The sequence below is a fragment of the Platichthys flesus genome, chromosome 16, assembly GCF_949316205.1.
Source record: "Platichthys flesus chromosome 16, fPlaFle2.1, whole genome shotgun sequence".
NCBI classification, from domain to species: domain Eukaryota; kingdom Metazoa; phylum Chordata; class Actinopteri; order Pleuronectiformes; family Pleuronectidae; genus Platichthys; species Platichthys flesus.
In genome coordinates this window covers 9,198,724-9,226,264 of record NC_084960.1, presented here as the reverse complement: position 1 = coordinate 9,226,264, position 27,541 = coordinate 9,198,724, and the positions used below count along the sequence as shown (strand labels likewise).

The 27,541-nt window shown below is 42.6% G+C and overlaps 3 protein-coding genes across 5 annotated transcripts; all 3 read left to right on the top strand.

Annotated features, from left to right (window-relative positions):
* Positions 1–180: 180 nt before the first annotated feature.
* Positions 181–3,241, top strand: LOC133970479 (myeloid-associated differentiation marker-like protein 2). The gene has a single exon (XM_062407304.1). The coding sequence runs from the start codon at positions 1,006–1,008 to the stop codon at positions 1,915–1,917; it is 912 nt and encodes a 303-aa protein (XP_062263288.1). The 5' UTR covers positions 181–1,005; the 3' UTR covers positions 1,918–3,241.
* A 533-nt stretch (positions 3,242–3,774) lies between these two features.
* Positions 3,775–9,363, top strand: pycr1a (pyrroline-5-carboxylate reductase 1a). 2 transcript variants are annotated; one of them, XM_062407578.1, is made up of 8 exons: positions 3,775–3,839; positions 4,132–4,203; positions 4,666–4,736; positions 4,894–5,073; positions 6,285–6,506; positions 6,615–6,707; positions 7,669–7,832; positions 8,129–9,363. In XM_062407578.1, exons 2-8 carry the CDS (start codon positions 4,137–4,139, stop codon positions 8,295–8,297), a joined length of 966 nt encoding a protein of 321 aa, XP_062263562.1. In that variant the 5' UTR covers positions 3,775–3,839; positions 4,132–4,136; the 3' UTR covers positions 8,298–9,363. The 2 variants fall into 2 exon arrangements, with proteins under 2 accessions (XP_062263562.1, XP_062263561.1); XM_062407577.1 differs by having other exon boundaries at positions 3,786–3,907.
* Positions 9,364–11,482: 2,119 nt separating this feature from the next.
* On the top strand, positions 11,483–27,025 carry LOC133970625 (transcription factor MafG). 2 transcript variants are annotated; one of them, XM_062407579.1, is made up of 3 exons: positions 11,483–11,638; positions 21,497–21,562; positions 21,646–27,025. In XM_062407579.1, exons 2-3 carry the CDS (start codon positions 21,527–21,529, stop codon positions 22,096–22,098), a joined length of 489 nt encoding a protein of 162 aa, XP_062263563.1. In that variant the 5' UTR covers positions 11,483–11,638; positions 21,497–21,526; the 3' UTR covers positions 22,099–27,025. The 2 variants fall into 2 exon arrangements, with proteins under 2 accessions (XP_062263563.1, XP_062263564.1); XM_062407580.1 differs by lacking the exon at positions 11,483–11,638 and adding an exon at positions 11,810–12,380.
* The last annotated feature ends 516 nt before the right edge of the window (positions 27,026–27,541 follow it).

The following is a 27,541-nucleotide window of genomic DNA, read 5'->3' as shown; positions in this document are numbered from 1 at the left end:
AGCTCTGACTCAGCCTCTCTGGGTGCACCCTCCAAATACGAATCCCATACTGCCTGCCACATGTAGCCTCCCACCCCTCTGTGGAATATAGACCCCCTATTTATAGAGCTGGCAAGGCCTGTAACCCTGTCCTCGGCACAAACACAAACTTTAAACGGCCACCCCTTGCAGTCCACCCAGTACAGACTGACACACACACACACACAGACACACTCACACACAAGACATTCAGGAGGGAAAGGGTGTGTGACTGTGTGAGGGAGAAAGAGTGGGAGACCAAATCCAAGACGCAAAGGGAAACAGAAACAGCGAGACAAAGTGCAGGAGACAGAGCCAATAGTTTGAGTGACTTTCACTGGCGGTTAAGGGCCTGTAGTGAAGAACTTACAAGGGATCATGGAGTAACAGGACTTGATTGACAAGAGAACAACGTACTCCACCTGTTCGGCAGCGAGGGCTACTGTTGGAAGACTGATCTCGGCTAGACTTACTGATGGGAGCTTATTGGACAAGCTCTTTCTTTATTTTGAACTTGTGACACACTGGACAGCTTGAGGATTGAAGAGAGCAAACAAAGGAAAACCAAGATTTCCGAGGACATACACCACAGCTTCGAGTAAGACTGGGATCAAACCCTTACCCTTAAAGACAAAATAGAAAGGACTGTTGTATTTTGATTTCTTAAGTGTTTTCTATATGCATGTTTCATAGACGAAGCTGTACCATTTCTTTCCTAAACAACTTACCTATCAACAAGGATATTTTATCACTTTGATCTACTCATTTACTATTACAAACTACCATAAAAACGTCGACAAAACAGTGTATGAATGTAACTTAAACACAGTTTTGTAATTACACAGTAAGCTCAGGGTAAACTGACAGACGTTTGTAATTAAAGACCAACAGAAGAAAGGGTGAGGTCTACATCGACAGAGGAGACCGCAAGGACACCAAGACAGAGAACAGGACCCAGAGAACCGAACCAAAAAAAAAAAACACACCATGGATTCTCATGGAGGACACTACCTCAACAAAGAAGCTGTGTTGTCACCTTTAGGCGCAGCCCGAATGTGCCAGATGCTCTTCGGCTGCACCATATTGGCCCTTGTGTCCCACAGTGCAGGCTACAGCGCCACCTATGGAACCTTCTGCATGTTTGTGTGGGGCTTCTGCTTCGCTGTGACACTGGTCGTGTTCACCTTGGACATCACGCGGCTCCACGCATGCATGCCCATTTCCTGGGATAACTTCACCGTGGCCTTTGCCATGTTGGCAACTCTCATGTACATCACTGCCTCTGTGGTCTATCCTGTTTACTTCCTCCAGACAGAGTGCCCGGATGAAAGCTGCGAGATCCAAATCTACCAAATTGCTGTCACTGTCTGCTCCAGTGTCTGCTGTTTCCCCTACGGAGTTGAGGTGTTCCTAACTCGAGCCAAACCAGGGGCTGTGGTTGGCTACATGGCCACGGTGTCCGGTCTACTCAAGGTTATCCAGGGTTTTGTGGCCTGCATAATTTTCGGGGCTCTAGCCAATGACATGGAATACAACAACTACATTGCCACCCAGTACTGTGTAGTGGTGTACAGCCTGTGCTTCTCTGTGACTGTGATAGTGGTCATCGTGACCGTCTCTGGAAGGTCATCAGCACTGCGGTTCCCCTTTGACCGATTCGTAGTTGTCTACACCTTCTTTGCTGTGATCCTCTACCTCAGTACTACACTTATCTGGCCAATCTTCAGTTTTGATAGAAAATACGGCATCACCGACCGTCCTGAGGACTGCCCACGTGGAGAATGTCCCTGGGACAGTAAGCTGGTGGTGGCAGTGTTCACCGGTGTCAACCTAATCTTGTATTTTGTTGATCTGATTTACTCCCAGAGGATCCGCTTTGTCTCCAGATCTGCTGTCTAAATGTCACCCCTTCAAGACAATTAATCCTCAGAGACAAGTGGACAGGTTTGAGTATGCAACATGCCGTCCACAGTCAGGTCTCATTCACGGACTCATTCCCTTGAATCCACAAATTGATGGTGTTATTTCTGTGTAACAATTTTTATTATCAGTATTCAGCATTCTAGTATTGAGCCTCTTTGTTCAGCAGTCAAAACTGAAAGTATTGCCCATGATACAGTATTTGTGAAAAAAGGCTTTTGCAAAGTTGTGTAATGACCTTCCAGGGAGAGCATGCCAGGTGCACCGTTTAGCTGATGTTAGCAATACGAAATACGTCCATCTCAGCACCAAATACATCCCTCCTCTCCAACTTCCTTTGGTGGTCTCGCACAAGACAGACGTAAGATAATGTTTAGAGTATCAGAGCAGTACTATGTTAGATAGACACCCTAAGTCTTACAAAGACTCAGAAATGTATTTAATTGTATTTAAACAAATAAATTAATGAAAAAATGACTCATAGAGAAGCATAGTAAACGTTAAGTCTGCAGTGTGCACTGAAAGTAGCGGTTGGGTTTGGCATTACGGACATTTTGGTGTTTGCTTATGTTGTTAATTTCAGTAATGTTCCTAATAGAATGTCAAATTTCACATTTATAAGGCTTTTCCAGTTATCCACTGAATTGTCAATGTATCTAATACACGGAAGTTTTGAGAGCAGGTGTAAAGACAGCATCAAATTGATTATTTGTGATGAGAATGATCATGATGTGTAATATTTTGTCTTTTAATACATTTCTAATGTGTCCTACGTTTAATTAAATATCTAATATTTTGTTGTGTTTCTTTTAAAATTTCTTTAAACAAAATACTTCTAATTCATGTGTGAACTTTTAGTTTCTACTTTCAGGAAACAGGAGACTTGTGTTGGACAAACAAACCAGAAATATCCTTTGTAAATTGGGAAATGTTTGAAATTGGTGATTTTCGAAAGGTTAAGATTCTTTATTGTCATATAAATTGGTTGTTATACCATTACAAGAAATTCTTACATTGCCAGTCCTCCATTGACATAAGTCTTCATACAAAAAGGATTGAACATAGAAATAAAATACAGAATTAAATCTATACATGGTGCTTTCGGGCTGTGCTATATGACCTAAAACGTTTTGTCAATATAAAAGATAAATCATACCAGTCATTATGAATAATTATCACTATAAATATCACATCATTATTTCTGTTAAGTAAAGAGACAGATTGTTGCTCTTAAGTTGAACCTTCCTGTTTTAAACTATTGATAAATTGATAGACAGCTAACCATTTTACAAATCTGAGGTCAATCAGTAACGTGTCATAACTTCTAAATAAAATGTCATTATCATTAAATGTAAATTGTACTAGAGTCATTTTTCAAAGGCTTTGGTTATACTGTTTGTTGGACGAAGGAATTAAGGGTTAGGGGTCACTCCTGAGGTTCCTTCACCCGAGTCTCGCAGGTAAATACTTTACTAACTTTACTTGTAGAAGTCAAGGCTCAAGTTACTGAACAAGGAAGCAGGATATGGAGTAGGACTGTGGGGGGAAACAGGTCGGCTACTCACTTCTGGTCTCTAACTTGGACACACTCCACACACATTTGGCTTCGAGGCTCGAGGCAACGCGTCTCCACGTCTTCCCCGTGTCGTTCAAGCTTTTGTCCAGCAGATGTTAGCAGAGTCCCGCCGTCCTGGACGCCTCTGCCCCGCGGCTCCTACCTGATGCAACCGGCCTTTTCGGATTTGCAAACCCCCGCCTCTCAGGGATATTATTTTACATTGGTCAAATATATCACGTGTCTCGCCGAACACGCGCGCTCATTGGCTCTCTCGACACGTCAGTCAGGTTTCTCTCCGGGGGTACAGCAAAGGGAGAGAAGTCGGGTCCACGTTGACACTCAGGTGAGTCTGTGGAGCCTTCGCTGTGTTTCCTGGTTGTTCTGTGACCTCGGGGACGCCTCCATATATTAGTAAGTTTATTTGTCATTGTGAAAACATTCACTGTCAATATTAACATGGCTGCTGCCTCCGTGTGTTCAGAAAACTCCCTCTGCTTAATCAGGAAGTTAGTTTGTTTACAACCACAGATCAAGCGGACGGAAAGATATGTCTATTGTTATACTGGGAAAAGCCACCATAATCTCAAATTGAAATAAATGTGTCATCGTGTCTGATCTGTGTGATTTCCCCGCAGGTAGAATGAGTGTGGGGTTCATAGGAGCAGGCCAGCTGGCCCACGCTCTGGTGAGAGGCTTCGCAGCAGCAGGTGAGCTTTAAGTCAGACTGCACCACGTTCGAGTCCCATATTACTTAATAGTTTCGCACCAGATTTGGCCCACACTGTCCCCCTGTCCGCTCCTGCTTGCCACATCTGGTCCACAAGTACGCCACAGCAATACCGCATGTGAACCAAAGGTGGCCCCAATGCTTTGTGTTATTTAGCCCATTCACCATTTATCACATGAGCCACTTTAGGTTTACATCCGAATTAGACCTTGCATATAGGACGATGTGTTTTCTATAAAAGGTCCACTTTCATTTAAGGATATTTAGGCAACTTCAGGCTCACATCCATCTTGTCCGTGCCACAAGAAAACCAGAAAAAGTGTCCTGAAGTGGACCACATCCGTTTGATATCTGGGATTATTCAGATTTGATTTGTGCTGTTGATGTATGTTGATTGCAATCAGTCAGTGATATGTTTTATTCTGTATTTTTCTCCTTTAAGGCGTGATTGCCACCCACAGAATCACAGCCAGCTCCCCAGACACAGATCTCCCCACAGTGCAGGGACTGAGGGTTGGTATAGTCAAATTAGGGGATGAGTGTTGATGTTTGTTCCAAAAGTAATTCTGTTTTAATTCAGGGGGCGATTTTTGCATCGTGAATAAAGCATTGCTGTGCCTGCACAAGATGATTCCCTGGCCTTACTATGAAATACACTTCATTTTCACAGAAACTGGGGGTGAATTTCACTACCAGCAACAAAGAGACGGTGAAAAGAAGCGACATCCTCTTCCTGGCCGTTAAGCCCCACATACTTCCGTTTGTGCTGGATGAGATCGGACCGGACATCGAGGATCGTCACCTTATTGTGTCGTGTGCGGCGGGCGTCACCATCAGCTCCATAGAGAAGGCAAGTCACATCCCTCTGTCTCCTGCATTACTGATAAACAACTGAAAGGCTTGAGAGACTCCGAGGTCAATTAATGCTTGTAACTTAATCAGTGAAGGTGAGTAATGTGGATTTCAAAATCAGCATGTGGTTCCTAGTTGTTTTTGCTCATTGTAAAAAACCTGTTAAACCAGGAAAACACATTATTTAAACTGAAGTGTTGCCCCACATTATCATAATTGAAATCCCTGATGATTTCTAGTTTCACATCAACATCACATTGATATATTTCTCCCAGCTATTGATGATGTATAATGCGGGTAAAATTCATGACTTTTTATTAAGCAACTTCAGCTTTTAGACATTAGGAACACACTCACTTCCACACAATTGGTAACACAAAGCTGTCTCTGTGTTTTTGTAGCTTTATCTCAGCAGAGCCTCTGGCCAAATAGTCACATGTTTGCTGCCTGCATTTGAAACACTTCCATTTATTGAAAACCTAGATAAACAGATATGTTGTTTAATCTCACAAAAGCAATTACTTCTAGAGTATTCATTATATTAATGTTTGATGCATGTTAGCCTTTTAAAGGCATATATGTTAAAGTCGGTCTTTTAAACCATCCTAACATATTAATATGTATATTTAATAAGCTTTTGATTGTTGTAATCGTTCCTCCTCTTCGTAATGATCATTTTAAGTATCCCTTCCGAACTACGTCCAATATTATAGATAGAAGCCACAGTCATTGCTTGGTGCTAAAATATTTTCCTAAATTGATCTTGAGTTTATGTGAGTTTTCAGTATTATGAGTTTGTCACAAAAATCATGTACATGATTATCTTTTGCATAAAGATGGCAGAGGTATGATTCGATCATGATTTCGTATCGTGTGTACAGAATAGTTGGAGCTGAGCACTTGTGATCGGATCTCTTAAGTCGGATGTTAATAACAGGGCTACTGACAAGTGCGGCAACATGTACTGCGATACAAATTCACGTGGTGCACTCATAGCAGTCAGTTGTTGCTGTCTTGGCTTTGAAGCGGAGGGGGAAGGACCTCCAACATATTTAAGAAAACTTTGAGAAGGATTTCTGGGCTTGTGACTCTAGTTTTTGGGCAGACTCAAAATGTCATTAATTATCCCTTAAAGTAATAAACACGTGTGCTTCTTCCTTTTGTAATCTCAAGGCAGTCCATGAAATAGTGCTTTGCTCCCCCTTGCAGAAGCTGCTGCAGTATCGCCCTGCTCCGAAGGTGATGCGTTGCATGACCAACACTCCAGTGGTGGTGCGTGAAGGAGCTACTGTGTACGCCACGGGCACCCATGCAGAGGTGGAGGATGGGAAGCTTCTGGAGCAGCTGATGGCCAGTGTAGGATACTGCACTGAGGTGGAAGAGGATCTGATTGACGCTGTTACGGGTCTCAGTGGCAGTGGCCCTGCTTACGTGAGTCAATTAAACAAGTATCCAGTGTGTTTGGGAATAATGAATTACTTAATGTAATGGTGAATAAAATTGCCCTATGTATTGTTTGTGTTCCTTGTGGCTTTGCAGGCTTTCACAGCGGTGGATGCGCTTGCTGATGGTGGAGTGAAAATGGGCCTCCCCAGGAGACTGGCTGTACGCCTCGGAGCCCAGGCCATGCTGGTTAGTGCTCCCTTATTTTTTACAAATATATGTATGTTACATGGATTTGTTTTCTAGCTTTGGTCTGATGATTGTTAGTTTGTCCAGTTGTGCTGGTAGTTTAAATGCAGGTTTCCTTGTTTTGTTGGGTTTGATTTGTTTTAATTAGTTTGTCAGCAAGGAGGATTGCACCAAATTTACAAAGCAGATTTCCATGAAATGCTGTGGAGGGACAATTTTGCTGCAGATCTTGATCAAGGGGGATCCAGGGTTTTCTTCACTTTCTTCAACATTGCAGGATAAAGAGTTTTCAACATTTTCATTGATTTCTCAGATAAGAATAAAGGGATCTTGTGAGAACTGATATTTATGAGCAATTTGGTGCAGATCCAAATAAAAATCTGGATCTTGTAAGTTTAAATGTGGTTTCATAAGAGGGATGTCTCAGCAGAGGTATTCACTGTACTGAGTGCCATTCTAGATTGTTTGTTTGTTAGCAGGATTACGCAAAAACTACTGAAACCATTTCCATGAAATTGTGTTGAGTCGTGCGGCATGAACCAAGGAAGAATCTATTAAATTTTGTTGTTGATCTGGATCAGGTGGCATATCCAGGATTTTTTTTTCACTTTCTTTGACATTGCTAGACCGGGTGTTTGTGGCGTTCTTATCAATTTCTCAGGGAAAAATACATGGATCAAGAGTTTGTACAATTTGGTGTGGCTAGATTGAATTTTGAGGGGACTGTTGGGTAGAGATAGTCGCTCTTCTGATTTGTATTCTAGTTTAAAATATGTATTTTCATTTCAGACAGAACCAGTTTAGTCATCTGGTGTTGACATGGAGAACAAAATTAGTCACTCCTTTCTGGCTCACACATTTGAATTCTGATGTAAATTAATTTTCTCTGCCACTGACAAATAAATAAATCCTAAGTGCTAAGTTGGGCTGATGTGGAACTTCCTTTGTGTTTCTGTTAAAGGGAGCAGCTCGAATGCTGTTGGACTCAGACCAGCACCCTGGGCAGCTCAAGGACAATGTGTGTTCACCAGGGGGCGCCACCATCCATGCCCTGCATGTCATGGAGAGTGGTGGATTCCGCAGCCTGCTGATTGATGCTGTGGAGGCCTCCTGTGTTAGGACTCGGTAGGTTGATATGAAAAAATGTGAGACAAACAAAGCAGCAAATCATATTCCCTGTCATAGCGGTGCATGAGAAATGCTTTTAAGTTAATTGTCACACTCAAGTTGCCAAAGGGTCTTTTGAAGTTCATAATTCAGACAGTAGGTGGCGCCACGTGCCAATAATTTTAATAGTGTCAGCTGGTTACTAATTACCTAGTGATGAGGTTATAATTATGCCATTAACTGTGTTGTGCTAAATATGTGCGTTGCATGCTACTTTGTAAAAGTCTCTGTGTTACTGCCCTACTTTTAAAAAGGAAACTTCAGTTATTGGCTGACCAGGAGAACATCTCTCCAGCCGCCATAAAGAAGACAACTCTGGACAAAGTGCTCCAGCAGCCCGGAGTGAACGTAGAGGCTGCAGGAATCAAACGCCGTGCGATCAGTTTCTTTAACAGCAGTAACCCCAGGACCGACAAGAACTGAATCCGCACAATTTAATTTGATTTGTCACATCACTGACAATCCAGGTTAAGCCCTCAGTAAATGCTGTTAATACACAACCACTGGCAGATGGTCTCTGAAACATAAGCTAAACTAATGAAATGTTGTCTAGATAAAAAAAAAAAAACTCTGAATTTGTGATGATACCCGATGCATGTTTAAATCTTCCCCATTTAAGGTTCAGTTCCTGTGCTATCAAATTATTTTCCTTGGTGAGTTTATGGACTTTATGATATATTATGTTTCATTATCTGTGGGCATTAATGTTTTCCAAATTTTCTGTCACTTGCTATCTGTGGTAGTTTGAAAAGTACGTTTACTAGATAGGGCAAGGTCTCACATACTTAAATGCGAAGCAAGTATCGCAGGTCATGTTGACCAAAGTTGAACTCAATGCAAAACCACACCGAGGATTTACTTTGCCACAGGAAGAAGATGTGTTATTCACCTCCTCGTATGCACCGATTTTGTGTGTCACCATGGTCGTAACACGCAGTTAATTAAGCGTTTGTTTCTGTGTTCCGCCAATATGTTACATGATGGTTGGAACATGTTGTTGTTTTCATTTTGGGGTCTATGCCTCATTCTGTTTGTGAACATCACAACTAAGAAACAACTCATACTAAAAATCTCATACTTCCACTGCATTTGACCGCTGATTACACTTTGGATAAATCTGTACATCTAATTTACGAGAAATTGCTTCAACTCCTTAGCTATTAAAAATCACAAGTTTAAGGTGATACCGAAATATGCTGTAGGCCTATGCTCTAGCTCTTTGACTTGATCAGGAGAAAACTGATTTTTGATTTGCAGTATAAACTTTATGCTGACACCAATGTACCTCATATTCAGTGTTGTGCATGAACGAACGCAAAAGAACGCGCTCATTGAACGCGTCCACTTTTATGAGAACGATGAACTGAACGCAACTCAATGACAAATAATGAATTTGAACGGTGAACATGTTCATATTGTAGCGTCCTCACGTATAGACAACAGGAAACCTCTCTGTATGTGTAACTTTATTAAAGTACAGCGAACACGACACACTTCTTGTTCGTAACTCCGACACTCCTATCATCCACCACTGTATTCTTCACTCCCCTTCCTCATTCACGCTTGATACGCCAACTCATCAGCCAATGAGAGCCTGGCATCCCACAAAAACCCTACAGCCATTGGCCTAGAACTGTCACGTGCCCCACTCCTACCTGTTCACTGACCCTCGGGACATTTCGAATGCTTTCACCATGTCGTTGGTCAGTGCCCGTAAAATGTCCGCGATTTAGCCTAACCGAAACCAACTAACTCGACTTCGCACTACGTTACCCATCACTCATGGCACATATGCAGACCAATCAAGCAACGTATTCCAAGTGTTTTCTTCTCTGACCAGTGTCTCGGCTCCGAACCACACAACTTGGTAGAAGGAAGCTTCATGGATCAGAGATCTGTTGAGCCGTATAGTGGATGAATCTCGAATCTTCTCTCAAAAAATATCTCCCCCCCCCCAACTTGGCTATTCTCTAACAATAGGTTTCATCCAGTATCTAAAAGCCAAAAATATAAAAGTAACTTTTAAGTAAGGCTGTCAACTTTATGTAGTAAAGTAGATAATATTTTCTCTGAAGTGTTTATCAAAAGCAGCATAATATGACACCAACACACACGATAATTTGTCCATCGACTTAGTGTGCTTAGTTCTGATTTGGAATTATCAGTAGAAATGGCCTAGTGGGTAAAGCGTTCGCCCCTTGAAAGAGTGACCTGTGGTCGAATCCCACTCCTTCCAATTTTCAAGCTGGCAATATGTTAAGCTCTTAATATTGGCAGGAATTCTCCTATTAATTGCAAAATATCTTACACTATGTTAATTTAAATTAATTAAATATAAAAACAGGGGGAAATTTAATAAAAAAAAAAAAAAATGCACGCGCAGTAGGCTTCTGCGCAGGATCTGCGCAATGGGCTTCTGCGCAGGATGTGCGTGCGCTTTTTTTTTTTTTTTTTTTTTTCCATTTCATTTAATTTAAAAAAACGTCATGATGAATCAGTCTCCTATGTCGCCTGTACCAGGAGCAGCCCCTGTCACTGGTTATCTTGGCTCGCTGTCTGGCCGGTAACCAGCCGTCCGGACCGCTCGGTGAATAAGGAGGAGAGATGTTTCTTTATTTGGAATGCGGCCACTTCATTTCTCTGATATACAGCAGGAGCAACACTCGCACCCCCTCTAGGTGGTCCGTCACTTCTCCTTATAAACACACCTTTAGCGTATTTTCCCATAATACCCTGGTGCAATACGTCACACACTACAACGTTCCTTAAAGGGGCAGGCCATACCTGCGACACAACAGCTCTCGGTCTCATATACAGATGGCAAGAGAAAGCAGAGACGCAGACTCAGCAACTACATCCGAAATCCGATGCACCTTATTATTATCTGAGGGATTTTTACACACTGTCTGAAAAACCTTCCAACAGTAAAGGCAAGGGGAAGAGATGGATAAGGTTTTCTTTAACAAGTCTTTCATTCTCAGTTTCCACCTTAAAACTGTGAAATGAACTGAACTATGAACTAGTTCAGAATTTAAATGGTGAATTATGAACGTGAACTATTCATGTTTACTTGTATGAACTGAACTTTGAACTTGTTCATGAGAAGTGTGAAGTTTCACAACACTGCTCATATTATTGATTTAGCTGTGGACCGCTGCATGTATGTGCATATATTCAGGTATAACATTTCTTAGATCATGGTGGGACATTAGCTAATCAAAGTGCCTCTGTTGTGGAGGTGTGTTTTTACGCATTTTCAAAATGATATATCAAAATAGACTACTTACATATTTGATCAACAAAATGTGAACCGTGAAATTTTATGTTGTAATGAAGCTGGGTGATTTCATATTTACTTGTATTAATAAATATGAAAAAGTAAACCTTGTGGGTGCTATTTGTTTTTTTTGTTTATAGTAAGCATTGTTTTGCTGTCACCTGGCAGATTTGAGGTTTTTAAATTGTAACAACGTGTAGACTGTTTTTGTTTTTTTTACTTTTTATTTTTTTGGTGAGAATTGTTTCGCGTTTCAGAAAAGAAGATCCTGCATGAATGAAGTCACGTGGCCAAACACGATGACGTCTGTCTTCGATACAGGAGAAAGGGAATCAACAAGGAGAGCACGAGCTGGCGCGTCGGGAGCGCTCCTGTCAGAGAAACCCACGATTCGGCTGCGGCTCCGGGGGTCTTGGTCGCCCGCATGCCGCTGTGAGAGGAGCACCGCCACGGCTACAACTCCGGAAGAGCGTCGTTTGTCAGTCAGGTGGGTCTTTACAGCCAAACACAGCGGTGCTGCTGTTGTGCTGAGTGTGCATGCCTTCGCCCTCGCCGCTGACAAGCTGGCCGCGGCTGCTAGCTCCGCGCGGCTAGCATACCTACCGCCTCAAGCTAGCGCGGCTAGTGTCAAGGGCTTGCTTTTCAAAACAAGAGAGCCGAGCGGTTGGCGGGGCAGTAGGGGTTTATTTTCTAAGCGGAAACGCTCGTGTGGTCGGTGAGAGCTGACAAAAAGCTCGGGGCTCCTCCTCTGCTGAGATGGCAGCGAGTCTCCTGTACACATTCCCGCAAATCATTACAGAAATAAAATAACATGTCAGTTTTTTTTGGTGGTGGTTTGTTGTGGAGGGGTGGCCCGCCGTGACGCGCAGTTCCCCGGTTTGAGGAGTCACCCGCAGTGTAGTGAGGACGGCTGAGCACGGGGATTTCCTCGCTTGCTTGTTGTTGTAGGCGGGGAGTTGTTTTGCCACACTCACCAGGCGGAGGGGCGGCGGTGGTAGTGGGGGTGGCGGTGGCGGAGGAGAAGACACCGAAGAGTCGCGGAATGTCACCGGCTGTGTGACCGCGGGTCGCCTTTGTGCCGGAGCCCGGGCGTCTCGTCTCGCGTCCGCGCGGTGTCACGGCTCCTCTCCGCGGGTCCGTCAACTCATGCGCCTCCCGCCGTTTAAACCTGCTGCTTCATCACCTCGTCGGGAAAGGGGAGCGAGAGGCTGCGCTTCAGCCGAGATCAGGTTGGTTGCAACATGTATTTTCAAAAATGTGATCGTCAAAGCTGGAGCAACGGGTTGTGCTTTTTGTGTGTGTGCAGCTTCACAACGCATGCAAAATTCCAAAAGCAGTTTAGGAAATACATCAAAGCCATCGTTTCCTCCTGAACTGCTTCACCTGAAGTGACAATTCACGGGTAACCTGCAACAATGGCAAACCAACCCCCGCCGCCCTTGGCTTTTAATATCACAACCAGGCAATTACGCGCAGTGTTTATCTTCTCATCAGAGCCGAGCAACAAGCGGCGGTGGGCTTTTTTTTATTTATTTATTTTTATGTCATCATGCTGAATCATCACAATGATTTATTTTGGACGGGAGCAGAATCCACCCCGAAATATGGCACCACCGGACAAAGGTCTGCTCGGTGGATAAGGGTCGATGTTTATCACCGAGGAGATGGATCGAAGCGGTGCTGATCTGTCCCCGCGAGTCAGTCATCAAGTCATGATCACCATCATGCATTTATCAATAGTCTCTCATCTACATGCAGCCGGGAATGTGCGCTTTATTAGCGCTCTGTCATGATGTGCACCAACGAACAGGGTGTGAGTACATTTAGACTAAGTGCTTAGGTGTCAAGTACGATGTCAAATCCATGTTTAAAAAAAAGACAGAAAAGAATGATAAGCAATATATTAAGCCTGTGATTTTTATAAAGGAGTCCTGCAACGGTTGACTTGTTTAAATTGGGTCATGTGTAATTGTGGGATTATGGCAAATTGAAAACACCACCTAAATTGTGTGGTGTTTGAGATTAAATGTTGGCGTAAGATTGTAATTTTCTCATCCTATAGATAAGGAGCTTCCTTATGACATTTAATACAATGGAACCTGTCTCTCCTTGTATTTAGGGGCTGGCAGATGCTCTTGTTTCCCTGATGAAATTTACCGCCTATTAGAGTGCACGCTTATGGAGGGCAGGTAATGAATTACCCACAGAGAATCTCTGTGCAATTGGAAAAGTCACCTTGGAAGCTGTTGAGCGTACACAGGCAGGGCTTAACAAATAGAAGTTCCCCACGCTTGCGCCGATATTCAACTTATTTCATCATCTCTCCTCAGGCGAGCAGGGCATTGAAGTGTGTTTTAGCAGACAGGCCAGGCCCACATCAGAAGCTTGGCTTCTCAATAAAGCGTAATGCCCATCTCTGCCTTTCTCTGCAGGTAACAAGAACAGATGAGGGCCAATATAAGAGCCCAATGGGGATGGCGGTGCTGTGAGGATGGAGGCAGGGAGTGGCGGAGATCAGCTCTGAGATTTATCGCTTCTTGCATTGTGGTAGCGAAGATGAAATAAGGCTGGATGCCACAGAGGTGAATCCAGCGCACAACTCATACCCAGCGGCGATGCTCGGAACGGGCAGGTTGTTGTGGTGGTAAGAGGAGGAGGTGGAAGAGGATATGTGAGGTTGATGAAACACAAGGCAAGACTTTAGTGTACAGTCTGGTCACCAACTCCTCTGTCTGGCCAACACAGCTGTGCCTTGGGAGTGGTTACGCCTATTCAGCACCATTAATAGCCTCAAGAAAGGAACACAATTGTGGGATTTGTCCACAAAAGTGCTGCTTAAGCTGCACGGGGAAATGGGAATGCCTGGAAGGAAAGGAGAAAAAGATCAATATAGTTTTTTTCCCCCCGTTTTTTGCAACAGGGAGTGAATCCTGGTGATGAAACCTCTTGCAAGTGCAATGCAGATTATGATTGCTTAGCATTGCGATATACCCGCTCCTCTTTTCAAAGTACTACTTTCATCCAGAGTAGCGAGTGCGTTTGATGATTTTCTGTGTGAGTTAGACTTGCATGTTCATTACTGCCCTGTGTGTGTTCATAATTTACATTAGCCAATATCGGACAGAACATGGGGAGTGTAAGAGCAGAGCGGTCCACTGGTGGCTGTTTTTTTTCTTCATCTAACCTACTTTTATCTTGCCTGATTTATGTGCTGGATACATCTGTGGTAAACTGACATTAAAAAACAACTTATTTGACCGCACCAATACTTAAAAATAAAACTAGTGAATCACACAGGGAAGAAGCTGCTGGTTTCCTTGTTCCTTGTAGCATTTACTGAGACAAAAAAACAGTTTTCTTGGCTTAAGAAATTAAAAGATAGGGAAAATGTGTCTTCACATGAGCAGTGTATAACCGACATTGGAGGGATCCTCAGATCATTATGAATGACATCAGTACTTAATCAAATTCTGATTCTCTGTAAACAAATGAAAGCTTTCTGAGTTTGTACACTACCTGTTTAAATTGGTCTTTATATGCGGCAGGATCCAGCTTTAATATTTGTATTACCTCCTCTCTCTAGTCACCATCGTTTCACTAGCACCATTAGACAAAATTACAATCTATTAATAAATATAAAAATATATTTTTTAATTCATTAAGGCAATGTGACGAACATTTAATCAGCAAAACCATCCTCTGGGCATTATTTATTATTTAGCTGCCGTACACACCGTGAGCAGCTTGTACTTCAGTCTCTTGTTCAGCTAGAACATTCTAACATTGTGGGCTAACATACTAGTTGCTGTGGGAATCAAACCTGCAACCTTTCAAAATCCCAAACTCAAATGCTGAACATTTCTATGATATGGGATTATGATTGTAATCTGTTCCAGTTTTTTGAGCTTTAGTTCAGACTAAAATATGTGAGGAAATCAAACAGAGATTGCATCGGCACATTGCAGTGATCACTTGAGGTAGACTTGAGGACAAATCCTTAGTGCTGAGCCCTTGATATTAGTACTGAATTATTAATTCAGACTGAATTCTGTAATTTTTGGGGACAATTGCGTTGAGTCTGCGGCTTCATCAAATGTCTCGTAGGCAGACCTCATCAATCACTTGTCATAATTGAACTGAATGAAGGCTGACAATATTATTAATAGAAATTAGCATCTTTGTTGTTTTCAGGTGATAACTGCCAGCGGACTATCAGAATCAAATCTGAAAATGTGATGATAAATTAGTTTTCTTGCTTGTTTTTTGTTATTTGTTGATGCTGCTGAGCTCTGTTTATTTGATAGCCTTAGGGATGTTTCAGTTGAAGAGAATCCTCCTCAGATCCTAGCTGTGCAGCGGCACTAATCATAAAACGTGAATTATTTCTGTATTATTTCCCTTGAAATTGCAATAAAACTAGCAGAACTGTAGTAGTTTAGCCTTTTGTGCTGCAGAGGCTGTGTTGTAGCTGTTATATGGGAGCGATATGCATTTCTTATGTATGCAACCAGTGTAGTAAAGCTCCTGGATATTTTGCCAGTGTGTGGGTCGCCTGCAATCCTTCCTACCTCTGCCAGTGCAAGGCCGAAGTATCAAGAGCTATTCTGTTTAATCAGGTCCTCCAGGCAGATAATGTGGAAGACCAATGAAGTCTCTCCTCTTGTCCTGCTGCTTATAGTAACAGGGCAGCTTCAAGAGTAAACAGCATCTGCTGAGCTTGGAAATGGATTCTGTAAATATCGAAACATTGGTTAATGCAAACCAGCGCAGCCCGAGTCCCTTTAAATAACCCTCACATTATCAGTGACTTCAGAAAATAAAAAATCCCCCGAGGGAAGTGATTCATGTTTTCACTTTAAACCACATGAACTAGATGCAAATTTACGACATAAATGTGCCACATGCTCATCTGCATGGTACAACCCACTAGAATCCATATGGGGCTTTTCAAAGCCAGACTCTATCACAGTGCATCATTTTATGGTGTCTATTTTTAAATAGTGACACATAATTAGTATTAGTTGTGTATGTAAACCTTTTGGTCGAAAAAAATGTGGATATTATTGTGTGGTAGGAAAAGACATGAAGTTGTACAATATTTTAAGATTTTTAATGTTCTCTGGTTCTGTCACTCACTGTTTATCTCAACCTTATAACAACTTAAATATTTTAAACTGATTGAAGCAAATGAGACTGTATAATTAATTATTTGTCTTTATCCATAAAGGCTAATCTTACTTTAGCGCTGATGGTACCTATTTAGCATTTTTCTGCTTCAAAAGCACTAGGCTGTATAAGAAAGAAGCCATTTAAATGCATTAATCACTGTCTTTATTACCAATGTGTAAACAAGATAACTTGAAAAATGACACCTTCCTGACTTTCCCAATTGCCTCTAACAACCTGTGCACAGATTTTTATTTAAAGGAATTGGATTGAATTTTCTGCGAATATCCAAATCATGTGCTGATTATACTCTCCTCAGTCGATTACCTTTTATATGCAGCAAGCATCTACATCTTTGGATAAAACATCAAATCCCAATTATCCTTCTAGAATATATCCATTGTACTAAGGATGATGAACAGATTGTTGCTAACAGCACTATTGTATTTATTTAAAAATTTAAGATATGATTTTCGTTACTTGCTATTTTGATATTGCCCTTAAACCCAAATCAAAAGTATGGGCTCAGTATTTCCCCTCTACCACAAGCGTATCACATTTCCCTCTGAAAGCTGCTGAATGATTTCCCCTCTCCCCATTTTTGTCACTCTTATTTCACGCTCTGAATACTTAGTAGTTAATAGCTTCCCTCCCCTCTAACAGTCTTACCCTTCTCTCTCACACAGACACGCTTTACACACTGTTGTCTCCATACACAAGTTTACACCAGTCTTCCAGTAACTCTTCCCGAGCTATCAGAGGAGTCTGGTTTTTAATTTGCAGTTAAATGGCGCCCGACACATGGAGCTCGCTTGATAATTGACTTCACTCAGCTGAAGGGAGGAATGATTAGATCTGAATATCTAAGCGATCTTTTCAACTCTGAATTAGAAGGGAGGGAGTAAAAGTAGTGACTCTGATCAGGCATGAAGTGTTGAGAATGACTATTTATGGCATGCATGTTGCCTGGCTGCATTAAGAATCTCAACCCTGAAACAGCAAGTGGACGGTACAACAGATGAGCACAGAGTATAAATTAATGAGCCTAAGCGTGATTAGAGAGCCGCTGACATTTCCCCTTATTTTTCACTTGTGCTTTTCGGTATCTTTGTGGTGATCATCATACTGTTTCCTGTGGAAAGTCCATGATAAAGGGTCGAGAGACTACGACCCTCATACATTATTGATCGGGGGAAACTGAATAGGTGATCGTACCAACTTCACATCCAGCTTTCTTCTTTTGTGTCGTGTTAATCGACTTGCAGGTTTTTTGCAAAGACTGAGTTCAAGGTGGTGCTAAACCATTCTGTCTCCTATAGGGCCTTTTTATCACCTGGGCCATTGATCTATAGATGTACAGACCTTCTTTGCAAGTTTGGTTGTAGCAGAAGAAAGAGAATTAAATCGGTTTATAAGCTAAATGAGCCACTTTGTGTCTCTTCTCTTTTGGACTGAAATGTATTGTTTGCTCTGAGATAATATGCAGCTGTTAGTTTCACAGAACGGAGTTGCCATTGTTGGATGCTGCCCGTGCTTTCCTGAAAACAGTCTTTCATCAGCATGCACTTCCACTGTCTAGTTTCATTCACTTCATTAGCAAGCTGCCAGTGCCAAGTGCTCGGACGCCTCATTTCAAGAATTGATCATGACAAGTTGAATTTATATGTGCTTGTGTGGTTTTGGTAATCAGTCTCTGTGTGGGCACGTGCGCATGCGATCCGTTGCGTGATGTGCAATCCGCTGTCATGTCTCCGTGAAGCTCGCTCCACATAAGTCCTCCCCAGCCATGTTTAGTATTCAGAGAGCGGGCGCTGTCGTAATCTGGGTTCTGAGGCAGGTTGCTGGGGTTTTTGTTTGCACTTATGGCCCTGATAATCTTGTTACACTGCTGTCAAGTGGAGCTGGCTCTCCCTGCAGTCCTCAGCCACCATCCTCGCCACCTTCCGTACCAGAAATCCACCACCACCCCCACCTCTTCCCCCCCTCCCCCCCTCGCCGCCCCCACCAGCCTACAGCCATTTTAGAGACAACCGTTGATTGACGAGCCTTGGCTGTATCCTTGAGGAATCACCTCCTGAGCATCTTTATTCAGCCTCCTACCCCCGCCTCTGTCTCCTACCCCCACCTTAGGCAGCGAACGACAGTGATAAATATTCATCAGGGGATGCAGTGCCTGGATGCTGTAGCCTCGGTTCCCCCTCAACAAAGGGTCCCCTAGCTAATGGTGTCCATCCTTGGCAGCCCCCCTGGGGAGAGTCTGTGGAGGGGATGAGATCATTAAAACATGACACAGGCTCAAGGCCGGACCTATCATGTCACATCAGCATTTATCCCATTTATTTCTTATATATATATTTGTTGCTCCCACTTGAGTCTCAACCTAAGTCGACCCCACCTTCGTGAGCTTCTCTCCATAGATTTAGATGAACACAGACAGCGTTTGAAGGTTGGCTGGGTTGCTCTCATCGTGTTAGTTCAACTTCACAACTTCTTAATTGGCACCTTGGTTTTGGTCCTTGCTGAGATCAGTATTTTTTTTTCCTCTCTCTCTCTCTCTCTCTCTCTCTCTCAACCTGTTCTTCTCAAGCTCCTCTAAATGTGTCGAGCATGCATTTTTCACAAGGCTGTTTGCTCTCTCTCTCTTTTTCTTCTCACCCTCTTTCTCGGTCCGTCTCTCTTTCTCCGTCCGTCCGTCCGTCCGTCCGTCTCTCTCTCTCTCTCTCTATCTCTCTCTCCCTCTCTCTCTCTCTCTCTCTCTCACCATCCCCTCCTTCTCTTTCTCTGGGTGACCACACTCAGCATTTTCTATTTCCTGTGGGTGTGATGTCTCTCCTCCACAAGCAATCAGCTCTGATTTGTCAGCATTCTTCCAGGCAATTCATACAAATTCAGCAAGCCTCGACAAAAGATGTCTTGTGTCCCCCCCCCCTCTTGCTCCCTACCTGCGCTGACCCCCTGCTCCACTCTTTGGAGCTTTCACCTCCTGCTCCTTAACCTGAAATGACTAGAGGAGAAAATACATGTACTTGATGACAACCATAGAGAAAGGGAACTTGTCAAATCCAAAGGCATTCTTTTGCAATTAAGCAGGGCTGGGGGGGGTGTATGATTGTGTTTTTCCTTTCTTTGCCTCTGTGTGTGAGTGTCTCCGCGAGGTAAGAAATGCCTTGTAGTGGAAGGGAGCAGCTGTGCATTGGACCTTGTCTGTGTTGTGCTGCCATGCCCTGTCACTGGTAGCCGTCTGTTGGCAGCAGCCCGTGCTGGAGGGTTGCAGCCTGGGCACAGTCCTTCCACGGTGTCGTATGGTGAGCTTTTAACGCGCCAAGCCATGTTACCCTACACAGCTGTGTGACAGAGTGCGACTCCTCGACCTGGACATTGTCCCATCTCCCCCCATTTTCAAGACTCCAACTTGTTTTTTGAACAATGTTGGGTCCAAGCTGCTGAGGGGAATATGGGTTCAGTTGGAAATTTGGAAGATGCAGCCTTTCCCCCTTCCCACTCTCATCCCAGTAGCTATTAGTGGAGTACTTTCCTGTCTATTTGTCCATTATCTGTGCATCATCAGGCAGACCATTATCCCATTATGTTTTGCATCTGTGGTCCAAATGCTTACTGGAAATGAGTCACCACAAAGGCCAGTGAAACGTAGGTGTTACTATCAGTCTGCTATTCATAGGCATCCCAAAAGAGATGAAAAGTATCACATTTAAAAAGTCCTTTGTAGATCCTGAAAGGATTTTTAAATGGGCATCCGAGGCATTGAGAAACATTGCCATTTTATGCACAGCCAGAGGACTCTTTGAAGGGAAAGCATCAAGAATCCAAGTCACAATCTGACCTCATGTTATGTCCCCAGCCTGTGTGATAGTGTCGTATTCAGGTCATTTTTAACAAGCGCCTGTCTCTCCCTGTTTGGCTCAGGTGACCGGTCCACCTGTAGCACACTATTGTTGCCATGGAAATATCCTGGCCATCTTAGTGCACTGCAGAGCTGAGACTCACGTGCTTCTTTTTTCTTTTCCTTCCCTCACGGAGCTTCTCCGCACAGATCACACATGCACATGATGACTGGCTATGTGGGCATGTAGGCTACAAAAACATTGTTCGCAGACAGTCCTCCCTTTTGGGATTTTTTGTCTCCTCTTTTGATGCAGTTGTAAGAGCCCACATGCATTTGTTTATGTGCTCTGTACAAACACACACCGATGGGCTGTGTAATCAGCTTACTAAGGCAATGTGCTGGCTGGGCTGACAGTGGTGGGTGCCTGTGTCACCGACACAGCATTTGCTGCGTGTACTGTAAAGCACCCAGGGCCATGAGTGTGTGTGTGCACGTGTGTGTGTAGATGTGAGCACGTACTTATCTGGTGACAGAGCTCACACAGTGAAAGGCACCCAACCTTCTGTCGGTCTTAACACCAGTGGGTTAGATTTCTTTCCAGCCCAGCTTCTTCTCCTGGTGCTCCCTCAGTTCTGACATTGCAGAATAAACTGCAGTGCAGTGCTTTTATTCTGGATGGTATTTGAAGCTCTGCAGTGGTTTGAGCATATCCCTTTATTTCATTGATTTATGGGATTAAAGTCCCACATAAATCTAGGCAGGTGTGACTGTGTAGGCTGGATGGCTTGTACTGGGAAACCCTGCCCGTGTCCCTTTTTATGAATGTGTTTAGGTAATGATGTATGATCTGAAGAAAAAGAAAAACTTCAGTCTTTTTCAGTCCATTCATATCCATGGCTCCTTGTTCCCTGAAAGGCTGCAAGTAATACAATTTTTGTTTTCCAAGAAATCATTGTGAACTGCTGCCATCTGAATAAAATGTCACTCTGCTTGTGACTCACCCCACTTCTCCACTTTAATGCAATGCAGGATTCAAGTGAGAAACCTTTAAGGACTTGTTCGGCCTCGTCCTACTCAAATTGACCTATGTTGGAAAGGGACGTGCATATGCCAGCAGGTTATTTGTCCTTAGTGGCAGCAATAGTCCAGGTAGGATTCGCTCAACAGACTTGGCAACACTTAGAGGGAAGTCTGGAGTCCTTGACCCTCTTTGTGCAAGGACTGAGTCACGCTGTAGCTGCATTGCACTTTAATACATTACTGATATTTCAAAGAAATTTGCTTCCTCCTAGTTTTTCTAGCGGTATCATACTAATAGTATTTTCTTACCTGCAGAACAACCAGCATTACAGGTGGACTCGTGGCATGACTACCCCAAACAAGGGAAACAAGGCCTTGAAGGTAAATAGCTTGCATGACACAAAAGTAACACTGTGTCAGTGTGAATAATTGTATTTATAACACCATCTAACCCCTATGCACAGGTGAAACGGGAGCCAGGGGAAAATGGCACCAGCCTGACGGATGACGAGCTGGTGACCATGTCAGTGCGGGAGCTGAACCAGCATCTGCGGGGGCTGACGAAGGAGGAGATCGTGCAGCTGAAACAGCGGCGGCGCACCCTTAAGAACCGGGGCTATGCTGCCAGCTGCCGAGTAAAGCGTGTCACCCAAAAAGAGGAGCTGGAGAAGCAAAAGTCTCTGCTGCAGCAAGAAGTGGACAAGCTGGCCACAGAGAATGCCAGCATGAAGGTGGAGCTGGACGCTCTGCGTTCAAAGTATGAGGCTCTCCAGAGCTTTGCCAGGACTGTGGCCCGCAACCCCGTCATCTCAGCCAGGGGACCAATGGCATCTGTCATAGGTCCCCTCATCCCTGGTAAAGTAGCTGCAACCAGTGTCATCACCATCGTAAAATCCAAAACGCAGGCTAGGTCGTAGTAGCAGAAAGAGCGGGAGGAAGTTTTCAAGATTAGTCAGTGCATTATAACATGGCACAGGATCAACTGTGTAAGTTCTCAGTTTTACCCCTTGGCACTAACCCTAAAAATATGCTTCCCAATGTCACCCTTAAAGTACGACTCAGCAGTCTGCACTTGTCAACAGACATGTTGTGCTATAAGATGACACAATCAAATTGTACATGTCAGGATTTGACAGTAAAAATTGTGATGTATTGGCAATACTAACACATTTCACTTAAAATGTGAATTCCGGTCACAAGTATTCAAGAAGGCAATATTGGGTGGCATTGATTGCCTGACTGTTAAGGGCCTGTTGATGGTTTTTGGTAAGATACTAAATGATTTGTCAGCTAGCTGTAAGACTTAGGTCTTCAGACTTTTCCGTCCCAAGTATTGGAGATTTTGCAACATAAACAACAGAAAGAGCCTGGGTTTGTCTTACTTAAAGGAGACATCTTATACTCTTAATTAGGTCATCATTTTATTGTGGGTTGTTATTTGAAAAGGTTTACATGCTCTAATATTAAGAAAAAACATCACTGTCCATTGGCGGATCTCTACCTCTCAGCCTCTGTCTGAAGCTCCTGTCAATTTTAAAGGTTCCCCCTCCCTGAAAACGAAAATGCTGACTGGGGAAATTCTACACTGTAGAATAACTGTTTGGCCTCAGTGTAAAAATGTCCCAAACAGCCATGCTACCAATAGCAAAAGGCTTGAAACAAGGTCAGTCAACGGCTAGGCTAACTGTCCATGTTCTAAAATCATTGTCGTGGTCCACAAAGCAATTAATTAAATGTCCAAAATCGAAATAAAATAAAACTCGTAAGTAAACAGAGCAGCAGCAAAAATGCCCAAAGTTAATGGTCGCAATCTTGAAACACTGTTAAACATGTTAAGATTGATAAACAATAACCTTACTTCTTGCACAGTTTTAGGTAGATGTGGACTCACAAAAAAAATGTCATAACAATGTTGGCCAGCATGTTGGCCAAGGCCTCCAATTGAGCTACAGCTAAGCCACAACCAGGAAGCATGAAATGAACTGACTGGAACAAGAGAAGGTTGGAGATGTATTGTCAAGGACGAGTAATATTGAAAATACATTTCAACCCCTGGCTCTTCAACCCATCCTCTTTTGGAAGTGAAGACTTCAGCACTTGCTTTCATGCACTTAAGGGTTCAGTGTCTCCACTGCAAGATGATGCAGCTATTAAACTCTTCCCGATTGCCACTCTCGACCTACCTAGCTTTGTTATGGTGCATGCCAGGCTTGCCAATAGGTGTCCATTATGCAAACGCGACGCTGAAGTATCGGTCGGACTACTGGCTTCAGGAGAAGAGCTTCCCTTACCACAGACCTTGGGCTTTTAACTTTGCAGACCTTTTTATAAACACAAAAAAACCTACATAACAAACTAGAGGAAAGGAAAAAGTTCAAAAAGCATAACATGTCTCCTTTAAAACCCTTTTGCTTGTTGTTATGCACTGACTTTTAATTCGGTTAATAACAATTGGTCGCAGGATCATGGTGTGGATGCTACAGATGTCTTCAAAACAGCCTGACTAACCCAAAACTAGTAAATTAATCCTATTTGTGATTTTGTTGGTCGTCTGTCAGGAATATAAGCGTGAAATAATGCTCTCAAATCTAGCATTAATTTCTGTTTATTCATGTGTGACAGGCTTTAATGAACTCGTCATTATCAATATGACTGGTAGATGCAATAATATACGTATGCACTGAAAATACAAAGAGGTCTTGCATATTTATGGTTAAGTGGAAACGTTAGAGCTGATCAGCAACTCGTAATGATTTTGCTTCAGAGCCCGAGTGCCATCTCAATATGACAAGATTCTTCTACAATATCGGAAAATCTGAATGTTATCACAGTAATATCCTCATGTGTTGTGGGGACAGTGAAATCCACAAGCATTTTTGAAACATAGTTTTTGCTCATAAAGAAAATCTGTTGGAGCCGTTTTTGTTTAACAGATATATATTGCATTTTTTTGTAATTACTTGTCGACAGGGCCCTCAGATATTTCCAAAAAGAAAAAAAATCTTTACACAAGCTTTACTGTTTGAATTGTTAAGGTGTAGAAAACTTTGTCTAATGTTGGGTTCTTGATTTTTATTACTTGGTAGATAACCTTCCATTATTTATAGAAATACAGAAAAAGAAAAAGTAAAAAAATAAATAATCCTGTGACATCTTTTTTGCAATTGTACCGAAAGTGGCTTACTATTGAAGTCTGATAGCTTTTTCTAGTGACTAGGCGCGTACTGTGGGGTAGCGCGTGATGTGATGTGTCAGTGACAAGTTGGCAGTGTCGTTCACTGTGTAGATGTCAATGCTGTGCTATTTAAAAACAAATACAAATCTGTAGAGCTAAACTAGGTGGTGTAAACAAGGTCAATTGTCTTTGTGCGTATCGGCATCTGTGATATCCTCCGCTTCCTCGGTGTTAGTTACAAATCATATTGTCGTTAAGAGTTTACCACGTTGACCCATGTTAGACAGAAGTGGGTGAAATGGCTTTAGTGGACATTAATTCAAAGGCTTTTACCTGAAGCTCAAAGTGAACCTGTCATTACAGAATCTGAATTATGGTTGCACCTGGTGCTGGATGCCCTCTAAATACATTGTCTGCAACCTGAAAGGAAATGACTCCATTAAAGGGCACATTTAATTGTTGTATTTACTTCCGCCATTTAATTAGTCTGAATTAGATCCCAGAAATAGAACAAGTAACCAATCAAATTTACCTTCCCGCACACTAAAGGAAATGTGAAGTTAACAACCGTTTTTATTGTTTACCTGTTTGTTTTGAAACCCTGCAATTCCTCAAGACTGTAAATTGCATCAGTGAACTCAAAGGATAAGTCGCCAAATGGTGCAGCATCTCTTGTGTAAATTTACCCACTGGTCTTCAGATTGTCAGATTAAAGGCGGTAGAGTTTGGCTGAGGTTTTGTATGCACTAAGCTCCTGCTTGTTTTGCTCAGGACAAAACAGGTTACTCTAAAAATGAACAAACCATTCTAGATGAAAAGCGGGGATGGCAGCTCTGTTCATTTTTTTTTTTAATAATAATATACATGTCATAAAGGGCTTCAATCCTCACTCAGAAAGAGACACAGCACGGACCCGTAGAATTACAATCAACAACAGCTGCCAGCAGCGCTCCCTCTGTGCCAAGTGTCGCGTCGCTCTCCTGGTCCTCTAAAAGGAATTTAACAGTGAAGCAGTTTTACACCTCAAGGTGAAAGTAGTTGTGTAATGACATTAACAGAATGCACTTCATCCACGACTCACTCTCACTCCTGCTGGTCAGAAAGTCGTACGGTGTCGGCGAGGTGTTAATCTACAGTCCCTCTCAAAACCGCGCCTCAGCAAAACTCCCTGCCGGAGACCTGGGCGCTGGGTCTATCGTCTGTGCGCCAGTTGCCTACGCTATCCTCATCTCGTCAACATGCTTAGCTGTCTACATTGACTGGTTAACTGTGGGAAAAATATGTATCCGACTCTTGACATAGCCCAGTATTGATGTTGGCGTCGTTAATTGCTGTGGCTGTCCTGTGGAGTGAATCTTTTTCATGTCAAGTGTCTTTTAAGGTGTTCGAGCGGCACCGTCGACCAATATCTCAATCTCCGCCAGAGATGACGAGTCTCTCCTTCTCACACATACGGTTGTATAGTATGTAGCTACAGTAGGTATTAATCACCATTGTGAAAAGTGACCCTTAATATGCAACTCAGTGGAAAAGGTGTGAAAGAGTAGATGTAAGAGTAATCAATATTGTCAAAGTGACTATGGTCTGTTATTTAATAAACCTTGCTGTTTTGTAGATTTTAGTTTGTATAAAGTTTTATTTTGCCCTCAGACTTTGCATCCCTGGCCCTTGTTTTATAGGAGCTAACAGTGTAACAGTGTATACTGTTTATTAAAAGGAACCATGGGGTTGCACTCGAGCCTTACTCCCTCATTACTCTGGTCTTAAATTAACTGAATTGCAGATCCATAAATCGGACTCGGATATCTGACTCAAAGATATTGCTGTAATATACAGTGTCTTAGGTTTTGTGCACTGAGTGGAAATGGATGCAACAATAGATTCTGTCACAAGGGCCTCTTGCAATATCTGTTTTGGGTTATTTTATTTCCCCTCGGTATGCCAGGTTTTGTGAGTCTGTCTGTGTGTGTGTGTGTGTGTTTTTGTGTGATTGAGGTTCCTCTGCTGCTACACCAGTCATTAATGCTTGTCGTTTGCTGTAGCACCACTCGCAGTGTTTCTGTTCTCATTACATGTTGAGTGTGTATTTGGAATTGATCTTAACACTGTAATTTGTTCTGCAGATTTACATTTTAATCGGTTGTGGTTATTTCTTTTTTGTTTTTTTGTTTTTGTTTGTTTGTTAGTTTCGTGTTTTCACAAGCAACTTGTTAGAGAGAATAAATAACAGCACTTGTGGGGTGGTTGAATTTAGGAGCTCTCCAGACATTGGCTTTTGTTTTTACATGAATTTATGCTTTGTAAACAGTTGACTGTGCAGGTTCGTCCCCCTCTTACTCCATGGAGAGGGTCTGTGTTTCCAAGGTATAAAGATCTGAATACAGCGAGTAATACAAAGTAAATAATCTGTTTTGTTATTTTTCTGTATGGGTTGTAATAAAATATTGTAGTACTTTGTATGAAAACAGACGATAGTTAATTGTAACTATTTATAAATTAAATTATTGTACTTTTTGCAATCTGTAGATAAGTACTATGTATTCATATATACAGTTACAACTGTGGATTTAAACGTGGTTCTCCGAGGTGTCTAAGTTATTGATGTATATATTGTATGTTTGTTGATACAGCTTACTTTATTTTCTATAAGACCAATAAAAATGTTTTGAAAAAGGATTTTAAGTGTTGCTACATTGCTTTTTTGATGCTTTTAAACACTGTTTAAATTGGGGTTGGTGGTCTTCTGTGGTGTCATTGACCCAGTTTGATACTTGTAAAAATAAACTGGAGGGGACTGACTTTTTTTTTCCGTCATCCAGGGTGGGTGTTAGAAGACAGCGATCATTTAGATGGCACAATTTCTTTTTCTGTGATCCAAAAAAAGCTGCTGGGCGACCCACTTTGGCTAACCTCAGTGGACATATTTTTGGCCCGACACGAGTAAAACATTAGAGTCATGAAGGATGTCTAGGTGTGCTTGTCCTAGATTAGGAGGAGTAGTGAGTTAGTCATCTCTGCTCCCCGTGGGGCCCCCAAACACCCCCTCTGTCTCAGCGCACCTCATCAAACATCACCCTCCTCAGCAGCATCTCCACCCCACCACATTCAAAACACCTCTCAGGAGAGAACTTGCAGAGACAAAGAGGCAGATGGCTGAAGACGTGCTACATCTTACCACTCCACGC

Coding starts and splice junctions, on each gene's coding strand:
- LOC133970479 (XM_062407304.1), top strand. CDS start 1,006: ATGGATTCTCATGGAGGACACTACCTCAACAAAGAAGCTGTGTTGTCA.
- pycr1a (XM_062407578.1), top strand. CDS start 4,137: ATGAGTGTGGGGTTCATAGGAGCAGGCCAGCTGGCCCACGCTCTGGTG. Junction 4,204..4,665: donor GAGAGGCTTCGCAGCAGCAG/GTGAGCTTTAAG, acceptor TTCTCCTTTAAG/GCGTGATTGCCACCCACAGA. Junction 6,507..6,614: donor GTGGCAGTGGCCCTGCTTAC/GTGAGTCAATTA, acceptor GTGGCTTTGCAG/GCTTTCACAGCGGTGGATGC.
- LOC133970625 (XM_062407579.1), top strand. CDS start 21,527: ATGACTACCCCAAACAAGGGAAACAAGGCCTTGAAG. Junction 21,563..21,645: donor AGGGAAACAAGGCCTTGAAG/GTAAATAGCTTG, acceptor CCCTATGCACAG/GTGAAACGGGAGCCAGGGGA.